The sequence below is a fragment of the Lutra lutra genome, chromosome 8 (genome assembly GCF_902655055.1).
Source record: "Lutra lutra chromosome 8, mLutLut1.2, whole genome shotgun sequence".
In the NCBI taxonomy this organism is placed as follows: Eukaryota; Metazoa; Chordata; class Mammalia; order Carnivora; family Mustelidae; genus Lutra; species Lutra lutra.
In genome coordinates, this window is record NC_062285.1 from 70,228,667 (window position 1) to 70,248,953 (window position 20,287).

A 20,287-nucleotide genomic window follows, 5' to 3' on the forward strand; every position below is an offset into this window, starting at 1 on the left:
AGCTGCTATTCCAAGGAATGGTTTGAAGAATATCAACATTACCTGAGACCCTGTTAGAACTTGATCATCACAGACATGCTAAGACAGAATCTGCATTTTAACAAGATCCCCCCATGATTCCCACGAACATTAGTCTGAGAAGTTCTGAATTATGCCACACTGGGTCTCTTTGCCATATTTCTGCTCTGGTATAAAGTGCACTCAAACACGTCATATTGGTAAGCCAAGGACAACTTTCAAGAAATTCTTCAGCTGATGCTAATTGCTTTTTTTAAAGTTAATATTTTATTTATTCATGAGAGAGAGAGAGGGAGAGAGGCAGAGGGAGAAGCAGACTCCCCGCTGAGCAGGGAGCCCCATGTGGGACTCAATCCCAGGAGACCTGAGCCAAAGGCAGACACTTAACTGAGCCACCCATGCACCCTGCTAATTGCTTTAAAGAACCAACTGATAAATTAATTCATTGAGACCTCAACAAGGGTATTAATTTCTAAAAAGGATTATCTCTGGAAATATTTTCTCTCTTAAACTGTTCACACATTCTTTTTTGGGATATCTTTTACGTTTTTAAATCAAAAGCCAGTAAAGTAACTGTATGAAACCCAGTGAAGTATTCCATAAAATACTTACGTATATAGTGTTTTGTAGTCACCAAGTGCATTTTTCGTATTTCTTGGAATGACTATAAGAGTTTATTATTGGGACTCAGGTAAATTGTCTAAGATCACATAATAGTAGTAACAGCAGGACTAAGACTCAAATGTGGTTCCTCTGACTTCCATTTCCATGTCTGTTTCACCAGCTAAGACTGAGCAGTGCAGGCAAACACCATAAACAACGTAGTAAAGCAGTCAGTCATTTCTCGGAGAACAGAGTAGCACTGCTTTTGTGGCTCCTGTAGACCTAATCCTGGAGTTATCACAGGGAGGAGTCCCCAGTTCTATACCTGGGGAGCCTGGCTTCTGTCACTGTGTTATTCTTGAAAGATTTCCACAGGTTTTGGTGGGGATTGGAAGTGGGAAGGAGCATCGACACTGTATTGGAGAAACTGTTCTGTGAGATAACCAAAATTTTTGACAACCGAGATCATTGTGAACATCTATAGTCCTAGATGAAATGACATTTAAGTCTTTATAATTCATTTAAGGATGTATTTATTTACAAGATACAAATGTTTAATATTTAATAGGAATTAAAGTGCTTAATTTTACAATGTTTCCAATTCTAGCCTTTATGACCAAATATACATATATTACACAATATATACACTATATGCAAGTATTTTACATTCATATAGCTATAAAAGAATTACTTCTTGTGTACACTTTTTCACATTGGAGTTAACTCTAAAATTCTGGTAACATACCTTTTCAAACTGATCACAATTCCAAAACCCAGATAACACTTATTCAAAAATATTAGTCAATTGTCACTCACAAAATAAAATGCTAGTTTGGTTAAAAAAAAGTTTTATATACAGACATGATTGCTAATGAATGGAGACCCCTCCCCCAAGTGATACATTCCAACATCCACATAATGTGTAATATATAATGCAATTCCGTTTTCATAATGGTCCCCAAGTCTATTATGTTTCCTTCCAAACTGATATATATGTGTATATATATCTCACTCTACGTATTTGGTATCCACTTATTAAAATATGCTACAATGAGATTTCTTGATTTAATTTCTCACTAAGTCCACCATAACAAATTTTAGGAAGAAGTATACCATCATGTAACTTCCAGTGACCCCAATGACTTAAAAACTATCTTGTAGGAGCCATGTGCTAGTTCATCTCAAAACAGAGAAAAGATACCGCATTCTGCCAAATGCTCAGTCCAAAAAGCGGAAAAAACCATGATTGACTTTAGAGGAGTTTTTTATCTCAGTAAACAGTGCAGAAAATGGCCCATGGGATGAAAGAATTTTAAGCCTAAAGGAAAAAGTAATGAATGGAGAAAGGCCTTGGTGCAACAAATCCCATCAGTGCTCAACTACAAAGACTTTTATTTTATAGTTCATATCCCTTCTGCAGTTTAGGTATTTTTCCTTTTGTCCTAACATATACTGCTCTGCTCCGGTGACCAGAAGCCTCTTTCTGTCCACCTCTCTGTTCACTCTTGCTTATTTTAGTTCCTAGCTTTTTATTCCTCTTTACCGCCTCAATAAAGAAAGTAATCTTCTTCTGGAAACATGATTACAGGGCACACACAAGAATGAACTGTACTAAAAACCCATGTAAACAATTTATGTTAAAATATTTAAGTTAAAAAGAACAGTTTCTATAAAAATTTCATTCCTATGGAAAACCAATTGGAAAATCAACCATGTTTTTACATATATACATATATATGCATAAATTCACAGAAAGGGTTTTAAAAGTATATCTAGTGGTCTTTATATATCGTCCTCGTTTTCTAAATCTGAAGAATCTATAGCAGATAGTAATACGAAAATAAAAAGCAATTTGATTCTACTAAAATTGGATGGGAATGAAGAAGGAACACGATCCACTACCGGTGTCAATACAGTTCTAGAGAATAAGAACTGGTGAGCCACAGTTTTTATATTAATACATTCCTAAAGAATACAAAATTGAAGAATGAAAACATTAAGACATTCTTGCCTTTTGAATTAATTTTAGCTTATAAATACCATGTGCTTAATCTTAGACCCGCTAACATGAACATCACATGATGTAGGAAATTTTAATTAATCTTCTATTCTGCATTATACAAGGATACCTGCAAAAAATAAGATCTTTGTTCCTTAGAAGTTTATTTGCTCCTGTTGGTGCCTTTTCCTCTGGATATATCTAGTCCAGAAAGATCATTATTAGAGTTATCACAGATAATATTCTCAGAATAAGAACTTAAGGCTTTAAATATAATCATAAATGGGATCTAAACTTTGGAAGGAAACAAACAAACAAAACCTACCCTGTTTCCACAAAGTAGACAAGGGAAAATAAAACAGAATTGTGAGCTCACGAAAGTATTTTTGATATAGGGTTTTTAGAAGGCATCAATGAATCTTTAACAACCCTGCAGTACTATGAAGTTTGTAGTTTATATACTTATGACTACGACAAGTACTCTTTTTAAAAAATCCAAATGTGTATTTATATATGGGGACAGGGCACATTTAAAAGGTTAGTTCTCATAAAAATTTCAGTAATTTTTTAGGTTGGAGTATTTTTTTTTTTAATTGGGGTAGGTCACCCAATGAAGGTAAGTACGCCAACCTGTATGCTGTATTAAACTTCACGGAAAATGAAATGTAGCTTGATGAAGTAGTGCAGATGTGCTTAATTCTCTCACCATCCATACCCTTTGCAAAAGGAAAAATGCTTTTGACAGTTATTTCAATCCAAGGAATAATGTCCCCCACCCTTCCCTTCCCTATACTCAGCAATTTGAGTTATAGTATCATTTCTAAAAGTTAATTCTCTATATCCTTGTGGCTAGGGGCATTCTTATTAAAATTTCAGTATAAAAACTTACCCTGAAGAATTTTATTGCTTGCATACATGATGGCATTGTAGATGCCATTATTACAAAAGTGGCTGGTGGCATTTATCATTATTGAGTCCCACTTAAAACCTGGAGATAAGTCTGCACTACATTTCATACTTCATATACCAAATGGTAGACTTTCAGTAAAAGCAAAATTTAAGCTTAAAAAAACTGGAATGTTTTGTAATGAATAGCAGTTTCTATCAAAGAAGTATTTTTTAAGTTTGGAGAAAGGGCACTTTGAAGATGACTTGGAAAGCACCAGATTAGGGAAAATAAAGAATAAAACCTATATGGAATGTTGTTTTTAACTGGAAAGCAATCAATTGTTTTTTTATGTTTAATTCGTCATGCTGCTCAGGTGTCTCAGAAACCAAGACATATGATGGTTCTTGAAACCAATCACACTTTGATGTCTTTTGGTTTAGCTGGATGTTTACTAAATGCCTAAGAGTATTCCCTTGCCTTCCTCCAAGTAAAAGCACTAGTGACTCTTTATGAGAAACAGGTAAGCCTGCCTCAATGCTTCTCTTTGTGCTTGTCTAAAGAACATGGGGTGTGCCATGAAAGATGGTAACTGGATAACCAGAAATTCTCTTCTAGTACTATTATTTCTAATTTTTTGGAAAAATTAAAGATAATGTTAAGAGCATGACAATATTCTTTTTACTTACTCTTTTGATAATCTAAATTAAATAATAATGATATTTACTGAGCCAAAACTTGAGTGTATCCATGTTACTCCTATTGCAGGATAACAATCTTCTCACTGTTCAAAATAGTTTTCAAAAACAATCTGGCCCATAAATCTTCTAAACTGGCCCTTATGTTTCCATTGCTCTATTCACAATTTACGAAAGTCATGTTCTCCTGATAATCCTTCTATGTTTTTATTGCTTCTCTTTTCTGGAGATTAAGAATGCCAATACATCACCTACGGCTATGAAATGTAACCATCTCAAAAGCCACCTTGAATAAATACTTTGTACATACACACACAACACCTCCCCGCATAGGATTCGCAATTTGAAAAGAGAAGTAATGTAACATTTCTTTCAGTCGGTCCCTGATGTGATAGGGCTTAAGAAGCTACACCTTTATCTCTTTCTGATTCCAAATATTTGGTTTAATGTTAATGATCATGGCTGAAATTCCTTTTATAGAGGAAGGCAATCTAATTTTGTCAGCCATAATTAGTTTACCTTCGCCTTTGGAGTGGGGGGAAAAAGGAGAGACTTCAAATATTTCTTAAAACGACAGGCCTGAATAAATGTGTGGCTGTCTCAAATTCTGAGTGAATCCATTCTACACTTAAGATATAATTCTCAGGGCACCTCGGTGGCTCAGTGGGTTAAAGCCTCTGCCATCCGCTCAGATCATGATCCCAGAGTCCTGGGATGGAGCCCCATGCCGGGCTCTCTGCTCCGAGGGGAGCCTGAGTCCTCCTCTCTCTCTCTGCCTGCCTCTCTGCCTACTTGTGATCTCTGTCTAAGAAATAAATAAAATCTTAAAAAAAAAAAAAAAAGATATAATTCTCAAAAGCCAAGATAGTGGGGTCGTTCTTGTGGATTTCTAGCAGACTTAGGCATTTAAAAGTGATAATGTTTGGGGCGTAACAGGGTAAATGGGTAAAAAATACCTAATCTGAGAAAAAGATTAACTTAAATAGCCAACTTAATGTGAGATCTTAATCACAACCACACTATAATGAAGAGCAGCCTTTGTGATAAGAAATCATGTTTTGACTATTAAAAATTCCCCAGATGACGGGAAAAAATGCTCAGACTCTCTTCAAACATCTTGTACCTCCCAAACCTGCCATTAAAATATTGCTTTTCATTACTGTGTTTCCCCTCCTCTTCTTTACTGAGGTGGTTTAAAGAGTTGAGCATAAACTCCCTCTAATATCTATCTACCTGCCCCTCAAACACAGGTTATCACATGTGAATTTTGTTTCCCATCTGACGAAAGGATAGGCCCACACAGTTATCTAAGTGTTAATTATGTATAGTCCTCATTTAACCATGCTTAATAGCCTTACAGAATAGAAAAACATTACAATAAACATAGTTTCCATATGTCCCAGTTCTATATCAAGTCAGGTATCTTGTACAGTTTAGGTTTCTGTGAACATTTTTGCACATGCTGATATTAACTGCTGCAACAATTGCAGGACTGTGAAAGGTAAAATAACCTGTGTGACTTCGACCACCCCAGTGGCCAAATACTTAAGACTGAAGCATTAATTAAATCCTCATTATATATTTAAATAGGTATTATTAGCACCTTCAAAGAGAGGCACTGTTTTAAATAGGCACAGAACGAAAAAACAGTACTTTAAAAATACTGTTGGAACTAATATATCCCATGCCACATAAATTACTGCTTTTTCTTATTATAAAAATATCAATACCCTTAGATATCAATCAGTTAAACATAAACCACCAAAAACATTTCTGAAATTTAGAACATTGTTCAAATCCAAGATAAAACATGCTTTATATTTAAAAAATAAATTAGAGACAAATATGAACCTAAAGCTGAAGAGAAAAGCATGTATAATATAATTATATCCATATTTAATACTATATACACATAATTGCTATATACTTGAGATAGTTTCTTCTTAGGAATATTTCTACAAAAACAAGTACTATCTTTTTTTAATAAGTTGAAAGTTTGAACATCAACAATTTGTCCTTTTTGTTTTAAAAGACCTTACATTATTTATGCAGCTTGAGCTTTATAAACTAAATTAAATAAGTTAATAGCCTAAACTGTCCCTGTATTTTTTTTTTTTAATACCATGAATCTATTTTGGCAACATGGAGGTATATCTTTCAAACTGTTACAAGTCCTACCTGTGAGGGAGAAAACATGGAAGGACCTTAGATGCAGTGGCCTATTCTAACCTGATAGTGATAGAATCCATTGATACCATCTTCTTCAAGACAAAGTACATATGCAAGGACTAGCTCATTAAAAAAATGCTCCATTTTCACATTATTTCAAACTTTTATAGGTAGAATGGCTCTGCACATCAGTTTCACTAAGGGTACAGAAACATAGGAAAATAGTCCCCCAAAAGATGCATTTATGAGCCTATATTTTCCAACATAAAGTGCTAAGAGATGAATAAGGAAGGCTGGGAATGTCTTGGGCTGTAAATCTTGAGACCTTCATGTCATGGATGGTCCTGGAGTTCAGCATTCTATTTTTTTCTTAGGTTCAGCATGATCATCCAAGGTGGCTGGATGCTTATTGGGACCATCTGGTGTCTCACCTATGACAGCTAAAAAGATGATTTTCAGCCACTTCTGTTTCAGTTCCTCACTGTCTGCAGCAAAGCTGTGCACAGACTTGGATTGGGTCAGTTTGAAACTGTGGGGCAGGTCTGCACTCTTTGGCAGATCGTCCACAACATAGCCGAGGAGTGGAATGGTGGCCTGGGCTCGGACGTCCTAAGGAAAAAACATGGTACATAGAAGTGTGAGATGTATTCGCTTGTTATCCATGGCCCTTTGTGATCTGGCTCCCACTAACCCTTTCCCTATTGCTGTTCCACAAAGACTCATGCTATGAGCTCTCTGTGGACAGAGACTAGGATCCAGTGCTTAGCATACTGCCCAGACATGAGGTCACTGAAAATGTTGGCTGAGTGAATTAACGAATGAGAGCAGATACCTCAATCAGCCAAGATTCACAGACCCTACACCCCACCCCCCTGTGAAGGAGTCCATTTAGCTCTTCATTCAGATGAAAAGGGGAAAGAATAATAGTTATCTTACTGTACAAAACCACCAAATGCTAATGATGATTTGATTACCAAACAGTTTTATTTGGTGATCCATTCATTCATGTATCAATTTATTTAAGGACAAGAAAAGGATATAGGAAAAATAATGAAATAGAAGACAATATATACCTTGGTATTTTAAGTTTTTTTTTTTTTTTTAAGATTTTATTTATTTATTTGAGAGAGAGAGAGCACAAGCAGGGGGAGCAGCTAAGGGAGAGGGTGAAGCGGGCTTCTGGCTGGGCAGGGAGCCCAATGCAGAACTCGATCCCAGGACCCTGGGATCTCGACCTGAGCTGAAGGCAGGTGCTTAACTGACTGAGCCAGCCAGGTGTTAAGTTTATTTCTAAAAATTTTTTTTACCAGCCCTTAATATGGATATAGGCTAAAATACAACAGGTACATTTAAGATTTTATCTATTTCCAGGTGAATGCAGGTGTTTTTCCACAAGGCCTGGTGCTGTTCTGGTTAGAAGCTAAACCTGTGTCTCTGTTACTCCCTCAGGTTTAGCTCAGGTCCATGTTTACATGGTTCTTAGAAACTTGTTACTGGACAATGAAAATCTGAGGTTGATTTAAATTCCCTTTCCTCTCAAATTCCTTTCTTCTTCAGGTATCCATCCATTCAGGAAAAAAACAAAACAAAACAAAACCCAAACCTATAATTATTTCCCTTCACCAAACAGGCTCCTTCTCCTCCTTGGTTCTTCCTCTGCTTCACCCCTGCTTCCCATACCCCTTCCCAATCCAGCTCATCCTTTCTCAAATCACTGAATAGGAATGAGAGGAGGGGAGAAGGCAAATGCTGCACAGGGTGAAGAAACTATGGGCTATATCTTTAAAAAAAAAAAAAAAGCTTAAAAAAATAAAAGTCAGTTTAAACTTGAATTTTAGTTCCTAATTATTGTTCAACTGTAATGAAAGACAATGCAACTGTCTGAGCTCTCTTGTTCTGTGGAGAAGTAATGGAAGGATTTTGAGTTCAGTGTCTCTTCACCTCCGCCTATGCCCCAGGACCTCTGCCCCTTCAGAAAGATGCAGGTTAGATACCTGGGGGGCACCGTACATGTACAGCACAAGAGGGTCTTGTTTGGGGATCACACACCAAGCTTTCTGCCAAGGTTTTGACTTCTCCATATACTGAAGAAAGCTGCACACTACACTGTTTCCAGATACTTCTGCTGATTCAATCTAGAAAAATATAATGGAAAGAGAGTGAGAGAGATAGAGAACACAAAATGAACCAGGCAGAGAAGTAATTCACCTTAAGGGAATAATCACAAAGTACAATACATTCATATAAAATTTCTCTTGGGAATGTCCAAAAAGGTTCATGGCAATGTTTATTTAAATACTCATCTAGATTTTTCATGAGCCAGGGAAAATATTTAAGTGAATTTTAACTCTTTGTAGCACCAGACCTGAAATTTAAATAAAGTTAAACATTCACTGACTGCTTGCTATGCAGGCACATTTTTTAGTTCACTATGTGTATTATTTCATTTAATCCTTACACTGACACTAAGAAGATACCCCTTCCCTTATCTATGAGGTTCAGAGATGAAGTAACTGTCCCCAGGTCACACATTTAGGAACCGGTATGCTAGGCATTTGGGTCTGGATCCAGAGCCTGCCCTTTTACCACAATGCTATACCAGCTTCAACTGTGTAACAGTGCAACAGCAAAAAGGCAAATACTGACCAGCAAGTTTTGTCCTGGAATCTGAGATAATTTAAACGTTCTGAAAATGGCAACAACTCTTTGTAGACCCATTTACAGTTTTCTGCTTTGTCTCCTGATACCTATATCTCTGGTTAAAAAAAAAACAAAAACAAAACCCTTGGACTAAATGATAGATTTTATTATGCACATTATGGGAAGCGAGTGGTTTGTTTCTATTTTCGATTGCTCTAATCGTTAGGGTAGTGCTACTCAATGCCCACCACTGAACAGTGCTGGTTCAGACTGTTTTGCTACCCCTTCAGTATAAAGCACAGAAAGTAAGAGTAAGCACTTAGAAACTTCTAGAGCAAATGGGCTTTGTGATAACACACAAGCAACATAATTATGTTACAAAAATATTGAGCTGTGGTGATTTGGAAATAAAACTGGCCCTTCATCACAGACAGTTTAAGAAGCACTGGCTGGCAAACTAGGGCCCACCAGCCCACCACTTGTTTTTGTATGGCCTATGAGCTAAGAATAGTTTTTAAGGATGAACATTTAAAACCAATTTGACGACAGCAAACACTAACTCTGGACTCCAATTAAACAAACTGCTCTCTCCCTTACTCGTGAAGAATTCTAGTCTTATTGCCATATTATAAAAAGTTATACTAAGTTATTACTAAATTTTGAATTCTTTCAAAAAATTGTGAAAATATTTTTCTTTTTTTTTTTTCTTGTTATAGAAGTAATATTCCGTTTTTCCTTTTGGCCTGAAAAGACTAAAATAGTTTCTCTCTGACCCTTTACTGGAGAAGTTTGTTGACTTTTGGTCTAGAGCACATAACAAACTCGCTGGCATGAAGCCAGTTTCATAAACAAATATTTTTTTATAAACATATGTTTTTATCCCCAGGGATGAAGCCAGTTTCAAATACGTGTGTACATGTGTGCGAATGTGCACATATATATATTATCTTGACCTCACATTATATATTTATTTGATTAAATGTGTTAACCTGGTAACTTGTCCTCCAAATAAAGATTTTTTTGAGAAAACTACCTAGAGTTTTTTTATTTCATAGATACAGGCTGAAATTCATCCCTTAGCACAAGTTATTTGACTCATTCTATTATGCCAGCTTCATCAGTTGCTGTGTTTAAGTCTCAAGGCTGTGTTCCTGGAAGCCAATGAAATGTGTCTCCACCTTCCAGCCTTGGTCTGCCTATAAGCAACATATATACCCTAGAAGGATTCAGTTTTATACTTTGAGCTTGTCAGCCTATACTTTAACCTTCAATGGACATTGAAGTTTAGGATTCTTTTTTAGTTAACAGAAATGACCTTTGTAAGCTTACACTGTATAGATGCTCAATAAATGCTTATTGATTCTTAATAAATCATGGAAATTCTTTATAAACCAAGTGTGTCTCTGACTTTAGATATATTGGAGTCTGATCATGAGCCTATTATTCTTCACAGACCATCCAGGCTATGTTGAACTTTCTGCCACAAAGGCCTTACTACATAATTTATTCCTTACATTAATGTGCTTTTGAGTGTAAAACTCATTTCAGATACAAGCTGTATTATAGTTCCCCGGCTTGGGAGGTTCTGACTTTAGTTTGAAAACATGAGTCAAATTCATTTGCAAGACATTTCAATAATATTTCAATGCAGTTACCAGATGAGTGTCACTGGCTATTAAATGATGCTTTTAATGCAATAAGTTGGTAGATATTTTCAGGTAATAAATACTTTAATATGAATTCTAATAATTTCAAACAATAGCTTTTGAAGCCAATATGATAAAATTGACAGAAAAGCTTTTCTATTAAAAAATATACCGTAAGTTAGGCACTGGAAGAGACGATTAATACTCTAATATTTGATAATAGGCATCTTTACAAAACCATCATATTTCACTCTCAAATGCATGTGATTAAAATACAGCACTTGTCCCTCTTCTTTCTACACAACTGAGTATGATCCCCAAATTCAGCAAGATAGGACAAAAGTATGAATCTTGCTTGTTCTTCAAATTGTTAAATATTAAGAGAAATAACAAAATATGCTTTTGTATTCTTCAGGGTTAAAAGACAATTCTACATTCCTTGCATAAAAATTTAAATGTTACCAAACATTTAGTGTTCCATACCTCTAAAATTCCTTTTCTTTTTTTTTCTTCACTATCTGTGAATCCACTGATTATTTGATAACAGTCTTTACAAACTTTGTTTAATTTTCCACCATCGTACTCAAGTTGAGCTTTGTAATCAGAACACTTCCAACAAACCACCTTAAATTAAAAAGAGTGAATAATCAATGGTTTGAGCAATAATCACAGTAATAATAAATAAGAAAGAGTTAAAAACCATGATGAGATACTACCTCGCCCCTGTCAGAATGGCTAACAAAAAACACAAAAACAATAGGTGTTGGGGAGGATGTGGAGAAAGGAACCCTCTTGCACTACTGGTGGGAATGCAAACTGGTGCACCCACTGTGGGAAACAGTATGGAGGTTCCTCAAAAATTTAAAAATAGAACTACCCTATGGCCTAGCAATTATACTCAAAGATTACAAAAATACTAATTCAAACAGATATATGCATCCAATGTTTATAGCAGCATTATCTACAATAGCCAAACTTTGGAAAGAGCCCAAATGTCCACTGACTGATGAATGGATAAAGATGTGGCGTGCGCGTGCGCGCACACACACACGCGCGCGCGCGCGCGCGCACACACACACACACACACACACACACACACACACTGGAATATTACTCAGGCATCAAAAAGAATGAAACCTTGCCATTTGCAATGACATAGGTGGAGCTACAGAATATTATGCTAAGCAAAGAAGTCAGTCAGAGAAAGACAAATATATGATTTCACTCATATGTGGAATTTAAGAAACAAAACAAATGAGCATAGGGGAAAAAAAGAGAGAGAGGGCCACACCAAGAAACAGAGTCTTAACTATAGCGAACAAACTGATCATTACCAGAGGGAGGTAGGGAAGGCACTTAACAGTGATGGGGAGTAAGGAGGGGACTTGCTGTGATGAGCACTGGGTGTTGTATGTAAGGGCTGAATCACTATATTGTGCACCTAAAACTAATATTACACTGTATATTAAACTGGAATTTAAATAAAATCTGTAAAAAATTATCTTCTTGCTTCTGGAAGCATATTTTCCCAATTTATAATAAACTATGAACATATAAATATTAGTAAAACTTCATTTGGGTTCATAGCTTGTAAATTCATGATAAAGAACTATTCATTGTTTTCTCAAAATTACAATGAAATTACTGTTGGATTTGAAATTAGACATGCCTGCATCTGCACATTCATATCAACTACCACCTTATTTATTTCCAAGTCACATTATAGTATTTTGGTAATACACATTCAAACACCCTTCTGTTTGTTTACTGAAGGTAAGACTACCAGTCAATGCCTGAAATCATTTCAAGCAAACTCAATGACAGATCAAAAAGTCTAACCATGAGGAGGGTAAAAGTTGTTTGCTATCAAACTGAATTTGATCACAGAATTGTTTCACTGAGAGAAAACTCAGGAAAAAAAATGGAAGAATAAATCTGCAGTAAGAGAATAATCTAAAAGAACTATCAATACGAACAGTTTTGCACTTTAGCATACTAGTAGTATATTAAATTACAGCACTACAATGCCTACCCTTCTCTGTTTACTTGTCACTTTTTAGAAGAAAGTATATCACCTTCAGCTTGGTTTACAAGGCTATCCAAAACCTGTTATCTCTTTCCTGCTTTATTTCATGCCTTCTTCTTCCTCACGCTTTCTATATGAAACAACTCAAATCACTGAAAACCTGTCACCTGCCTTCTCTGGCCAGAGGTATTGAATTTTGTGAGAGAACAACCTTGCCAGTAAATGGACTGAGTGTCCCTTTACATGCATAACCATAAACCTCTAATGGGCACAGAGCAGTCCACAACCTGTTCCTTGGGGAGGCTCACTCCCCTGCCCAGAGACAACTATTTCATACTGAGCCTTCTTTCTTGACTCTTCCCCCCTCTCCACACTTACCCCCTTTTCTTTCAGCCGATGACTCTTCCTCATACTTCAATGACAACATAATTATCATTATGCTGAAAATTTCCTACCACAAAATCAAAAACACACCCACATTTGCACCCATCATTACCTTTTTCTTTTTTGTTATAATGGAGGGAAGTCTCCCTCTCCCAGCAGAAGCCCGAACTTCCACTTATGCTATTTACATTCTATCTCTTGTTTTCTCAAGGACATCAACTCCTTTGGTTATTATTTACCTCTAACTATTTCTTATGCCACAGTTCCACTTACTCATCGGGCTCTTGCCTCATGACCTCTGGCACCTCAAGAGCAGACCCAACCTTCTCCTATCTGAGGGCTTCTGACATAGAGTGCCACTCCACACCTTTCCCACCTTCCTTGGCATGGCTAGCTCCTTCTCACCCTCATCAGCTTAAATAACAACCTTCAGATAGGTCTTTATTTTTCTTTTCTTTATTATTATTTTTCTAATAGGGGGACAGGGAGAGAGGAGGGGCAGATGGAGAGGAAGAGAGAGAATCTTTTTTTTTTTTTGCTTTTACTTTTCTTTCTTTTTTTTTTTTTTTAATTTTTTTATTTTTTTCAGCATAACAGTATTCATTATTTTTGCACCACACCCAGTGCTCCATGCAATCCGTGCCCTCTACAATACCCACCACCTGGTGCCCCCAACCTCCCACCCCCCACCCCTTCAAAATTCTCAGATCGTTTTTCAGAGTCCATAGTCTCCCATGGTTCACCTCCCCTTCCAATTTCCCTCAACTCCCTTCTCCTCTCCATCTCCACTTGTCCTCCATGCTATTTGTTATGCTCCACAAATAAGTGAAACCATATGATAATTGACTCTCTCTGCTTGACTTATTTCACTCAGCATAATGGAAGAGAGAGAATCTTAAGCAGGCTTCTTGCCGGGGCGTGGAGCTAGACACAGGGCTTGATCTTATGACCCTGAGATCATGACCTGAGGTGAAATAAAGAGTCGGACGCTTAACTGAGCCACCCAGGTGCCCAAGGTCTTCATTTTTCTAAGTAAAAGTGGTTTTAAGTCCTCCTACATTAACATTATTCTCCATTCTAACCTCTTCATTACCTCTTGTTTTTATAGTAATTTGAAATGCTTATTTGTCTATTTACTTGACTTTTGTTATTTTCTCCATTAGAATGTAAGATATGTGAAGAAGGGTATCATTTTGCTTACCATTTTTCTTCAGGACCCAGCACAGTGCTTTGCACATAGCCATCACCAAAATAAGTTTATAAATTAGGTGGCTGATTAATTAAATGACTTTTTTTGTCTTTTCAAACTCGATGATTATATAACACCTATCTAGTTAACTAGCAACCTTATGATCATTAAGAAATCTCACAAAAAAAAAAAAAAGAAAAAAAGAAATCTCACTCACATGTCCACATGCTCGACAATGATGCCTTCTTCTTGTCAGTGCATTGAAAGACTCTTTGCATTTCATACACATCGTTACTTCGTTATCTCGGATCCATCTTGGAGCTCTTTTCCCCAGCTCAGCAGTCTAAATAGGATCGAGTTTTAATAGAAAAAGCTGTCATTTCCATCTATTTATTTACTTATTTACTTATTTATTAAAAAGCACTTTGACAACACTGCTCATATCTTGCTTTGAAACTCAAGACCTAGGAAAAGAAATAAAAGGTTTAAAGAAGTTTAAGCACCATACAAAGGCACTCATATTGTATTCATGTAAGAAAGAATGAGATTCTGTCTAAATAGCCAGTTCTGGCATTGCAAAGAAAAAAGGCAACATAAGAAAATGATTAGACAGATCTGCAACTGCAAAGAGAAAAGAACTTAAAGAATTCATTTCAACTTACAGAAACTTCTGAGTGCATGTCATTATCCTTTGCAATTGCATTTCTGAAGGTTTCATGCCTCTGATGGAAAGCATCAATGGTCTCTTGAAGAGCCTAAAATATAAAGGAGATTCAGAGCACACATTAAAATATCACATGCAAATTAATGAAAATGCTTTATCAAACAAGTGTCTATGATGTAAGAATGATCTTAAAAATTAAATGACCTTGTTCTGATGACAATATGTGTACACTATTATATGTGCATGTTTGTGCACACAGACGAAGGTTACCAAAAAACAAAAATTAAAAATAGATATATGGTTTACCTTAATCCATTCTTCTTTGTCTTGCTCAGAACTAAAACAAAACAAAATTCAAGTGAATACAGAACATTAATGAGTTACACCTCATGAATAAAACTATGCTTTAATGCTGTTCCAACTTTGTGGAAAATTCAGGGATGCCTAGGAAGGAGTTATAATAAAAATTAAACAGAATCACTGGCAATCAAACTAATACTTTTTTTTTTTTTTTTTTTTAAGCAAGTGGGTGGTACAGAGGGAGAGAGATCATTTTAAGCTGGGGGTGGAGCCCGGGGGCTCGACACATGACCCTGAGATCTTGACCTGAGCCGAAATCAAGAGTCAGTGCTTAATCAACTGAGGTACCCAGGCATCCCTGAACAAATAAATTCTTAAACAGAGTTTTATTATTTTTAATTTTTAAAAAAGATCTTATTCATTTGAGAGAGAGCAAGCGAGCATGGGGGGGTGAAGAGGGAGAAGCAGACTCCACGCTGAGCAGAGAGCCTGCTCTAGGGCTCTATACCAGGACCTGGAGATCATGACCTGAGAAGGAACGTAGACACTTAACCACCTAGCCACCTAGACACCCCTAAAACAGAGTTTTACACCATCCACTTTGCTACACATAACTTTTGACTGGGAGAGTTACATTTAGCTTCCATTAATAAATTGCCCTAATGTTAAGTTTAACAACGATCATCTAGTTCAGTATGTTAGGTAACTGCAGATTTAGCATTGTACCAGATATTTATACAACCAGTCTTCCAATTCACCTTTAAGAAAACACAGGGGGCTTCTGAAGGCTACTAGTCACAAACCATCTTAGAAAATATTATAATTATGCTCTAGAATCTAAAACATCTTTGTAAGTCCTCAGGGAGCTATTTAACATTTCCTTTGATAAACAATTTTGCTAGAAAGCTTTAGGCAACACCGTATTTAACCTATTATAGATAAAGCAAGCATTTTAGATGCTTGTAGAAGGAAGTTTCACAGGTTAATGGACTTACTTCAGTATTTAATACTTTCCATTAGGAAAAATTTTCCTTGACTATAGTCAAATCTATTTTCCTTGACTATAGTCAAATCTATTTTCCTATTGAGGCAAATTTTATTTATTTCATCTCCCTTGCAGGTAGCTTATCCAGCTGGCTGCTGTCACAGAGTATATTAGAAAAGTCCCCATTTTAGTAGACTCTAGACAGAACTAGATCTCTATGCTGGAGGAATTTGAAGAATGCCAAAAGAGTGGGCTCTGTTTATCTGCATTTATGCAAATGTTTATATGCATTTATTTGCATGTGTTTGGTAGGCTAGGGCTAAGTTGGAGTTCCAGCCTGAAGGTCACATGCCTCACTCCCAGGTATCACATAGGGTGAATATGGCAGGAGTTTTGCTCCTATGACATCATCTACCTTTCATGCAAATTTCTTCTTGAGCGTCAAGATGTGCCAAGAATGCTGCTGGAATCCATACCGTCAAATGGAAGATTCTGCTTATTGTTCGCCTGGGGAATCCTTGGACCAAGAGCCTTGGTGGTGGCAGGGGGGGGTTCAATCTTGTCCCTCAAAAGAGATTTCTCACTACTGCAGTCCCCTGCCTGGATAAAATGAGTTCCACTGCTCTGGAAACACAGTTATTTCCTAGATGCTTCTAGCCTTTGAAATGCAAAGAAACTTGACAAGTCTCTAATGCTTTTTGTTTTACTTTCTCAAGTCATGCAGAGTTTTTACTCCTTTAATTTACTTACTATTTTTTTATTCATTTAGCAATATAAAATAATTACATAAAAAGTCTACATGACAGAATACTTAATATTCTTTTAAATATGAAAGAGGAAGCAGAGTGTAAAAGGTCAGTCTTCAGGCTGACTCATTTAGCAGGAAAAGCAGAACCCTTTTTTCCCAGGTGGCTTCGGAAGAGAATGATCTTTAAATATCTCCAAATACATACTGAACTTTGGGCTCATGTAATCCCCATAACACTCTGATGTTCTGAGACTTTTTTTTTTTTAAAGATTTTATTTATTCATTTTACAGACAGAGATCACAAGTAGGCAGAGAGGCAGGCAGAGAGAGAGAGGAGGAAGCCGGCTCCCTGCTGAGCAGAGAGCCCGACATGGGGCTCGATCCCAGGACCCTGGGACCATGACCCGAGCTGAAGGCAGAGGCTTTAACCCACTGAGCCACCCAGGCGCCCCTGTTCTGAGACTTTCAATGTTTGTCCTTACTCTTGAAAGAATCATAGACAAGATGAAAAGTAATTACTTAATTCAGCTCTTCAATTCACCATATAATCATAAATATAACTGAGCAATGAGATGAGGGGAATAAGAAATTTAAGGAAAAATGACTGTGTTTTCAATGCTAATTAAAATGTATCCAATAGGGGCGCCTGGGTGGCTCAGTGGGTTAAGCCACTGCCTTCGGCTCAGGTCATGATCTCAGGGTCCTGGGATCGAGCCCCGCATCGGGCTCTCTGCTCATCAGGGAGCCTGCTTCCTCCTCTCTCTCTGCCTGCCTCTCTGCCTGCTTGTGATCTCTGTCTGTCAAATAAATAAATAATCTTTAAAAAAAAATGTATCCAATACTGCATATTGGAACTCTACAAAGTGATTACTGTCTGTACTTAAGAAAATTCCTCAGGTAGCTGGCGTTTCCATTTAGCCAACCACCCCCAAAACCTTGATAATCTTTCTTTTGCTGTTTTAACACCTCTCCTGGGTTCGCAGATTTGGAAGTATGCTGGATTTCAGAGCAGTGGTGCTTTAGTTCTTCTGCAATGAAGACTCCTCTGATGGTCAGAACTACTGATGCATCCTCCCTATTGCCAGAACCAATCGCTCGGTGAGCCAAGCACTGAGCAAGGACTCAGGTTAGGAGCCTCCAAACACAGCATACATAATACATTCTTCTCTTGGGTTTGGTGGTTGGAGCCCAAATCCCACCATAAGGTAGGAAAAGCATGCCATGCAAAGCCAAGTCCTCTACACTTTTAACTTATGCTTGAAATGCCACCTTCTAGTCCTTAGGCCAGTCCCCTGGCAGCTAAGTAATGGCAGGTTCAGTATAGATTTTCTGTGGGAAGCCAATAGGGCTACTTCTTCAAACTGTACCAGCCTGCCCTATTTCCCTTAACTGTAATTTCACCAATTCCCTGATTCCCTGGGCAGATTCCTGCTGAAATGAATTATTCTCCTTTAAAAGTCTGAACTTCAAACTTCGACACAGTTACTACGTACAAATATCCAGGATGAGTTCATCTGAGCAGCCAGAACCATATGCTATTGGTATAAGAGAACAAAAAGGAACAGAAGTGCTGAGTCTCCAGATTCTAGGATATCGGAACCATCAGAGTCAGGATTGGTACTTAACCCCTGATCTGTGTGACCTTCTGAAGGTTCCCAAATTGCACCATGATAAGCCTTTGTAGGAGAGATGGAAGGTAGTCTTCTCAGGCAGATATTTTAAAACCAGACAACACTCTATCTTTCAGAGGTTTACACACAAGGTAGCTATGAGCCATCGTAGTGGTTCTCATAGTTTTTTCTTTCCAATCCTGGTTATGTTAAGCAGATGGGTGCCAGAACCCCCGTCCTTCTTCCCAACTCAACAAAGCTTGTATGAAGAAGCATGCCTTCCAGAAGTCCTGGTTTCTAGATGCCACTATAACCCCAAATGGTCCCCTTCCTATATCCTCCAAATGTGGCAGGAGAATCATTACCTTTTATACTCTGCCTCTCTGATGCATCAACGAACATCGGCACCAAAAGGAAGGGTGGAGGGAGGGGGTTTAGGGGAGCACCCTTTCCTACGAGACTCAAAACTCTGGCTTGAAGGCAACCACTTCATTCTCTGAGCACCTAGCAAATCTGAAGAGTCAATTTAATGTACTGAATTCTTAATGTCTGAAAACTACTCTCTAGGCACTAATGAAGGAATCAAAAGGGATAACATGATTCCTCCGTTTTAAGAGATTCTGTTTCTTTACTTATGTCCATCCAGATTCCCAGAGATCTATAGTATTCATTTGGGAAAGATCCTCAGAATTATTCTGTCCTACAACTCATTCTGATGCTTTCGGAAAGCTGTGTGATAGGAAGGCTTCTCTCACCTGGCTTGCAGTTCTAGTGTTCTCTCTTTCCCAGACACCTGGAAAGTGTGTGGATATTCTTCATTGTGAGTCTCCACAATTTTCATCCCATCGATGCCTACCCTGGTTCGAACTGTGAATTTAGAGCCCACCAAGCTGAATCTTGGTACACAGTACAGCAACATGTTGTTGAACTGCAAGGACACAGGGCACACATCAGTAAATAGAAAAACAAGGAGGAAGGAAGCAACCAGTATTACAAGTAGCCCTAGGGAATATCATACCCTTTATGTGAGCAAGATTATTTAAACACTATTGAGATTTTATGCTTGCATCAAAATTACCTTATTTTAACATTTATACTTCCCTTTATTAGTTCATAATATTTTATTGATATTTAAGTAAACAAATTATCATTTTGTACTATGAAGAAAATAAGTTCAATTAAGTTCAATAACAATTTATAAAGAACTTTACATACACCAGGAATTGAAGTTCTCAACCATATAAGCTGATGTCCTTAGGCAAGAAAATTTCTAATTGTCTACAATAGCTGGTAGAGGAAACAAGTATTATTTAACAATTATTTTTGCCAGTGTGCTTACTGTTAAGTTAAAAAAAAAACCAAGTTATTATTTTAGAACATGTGGGATTAACACACTAAACCTCATGTAAAAAACGAAGTTACTGTTTTTTATTGGCCTACATCTTAAGAATTCATCATGTATGGATAGGAAAGTCATATATTTTAGCAAAAAAAAAATTTTTTTTTTTTAAAGATTTATTTGACAGAGATCACAAGTAGGCAGAGAGGCAGGTAGAGAGAGAGGGGGAAGCAGGCTCCCTGCTGAGCAGAGAGCCCGACATGGGGCTCGATCCCAGGACCCTGGGATCATGACCTGAGCTGAAGGCAGAGGCTTAACCCGCTGAGCCACCCAGGCGCCCCTAGTAAAAAATTTTTAAAGATCTTCTTTACCAGCTTTTCTTT

At 37.2% G+C, this 20,287-nt stretch overlaps 1 protein-coding gene across 1 annotated transcript in view; it reads right to left on the minus strand.

Moving 5' to 3' along the window:
* Positions 1–3,170: 3,170 nt before the first annotated feature.
* The window catches only part of FGD4 (FYVE, RhoGEF and PH domain containing 4), a 220,411-nt gene continuing 203,294 nt past the window's right edge, over positions 3,171–20,287 (minus strand). Inside the window, 7 exon segments of the mRNA XM_047740878.1 lie at positions 3,171–6,982; positions 8,368–8,508; positions 11,143–11,283; positions 14,476–14,601; positions 14,921–15,013; positions 15,229–15,259; positions 19,321–19,493. Coding sequence (XP_047596834.1) covers positions 6,725–6,982; positions 8,368–8,508; positions 11,143–11,283; positions 14,476–14,601; positions 14,921–15,013; positions 15,229–15,259; positions 19,321–19,493 — 963 coding nt within the window. The 3' untranslated portion in view covers positions 3,171–6,724.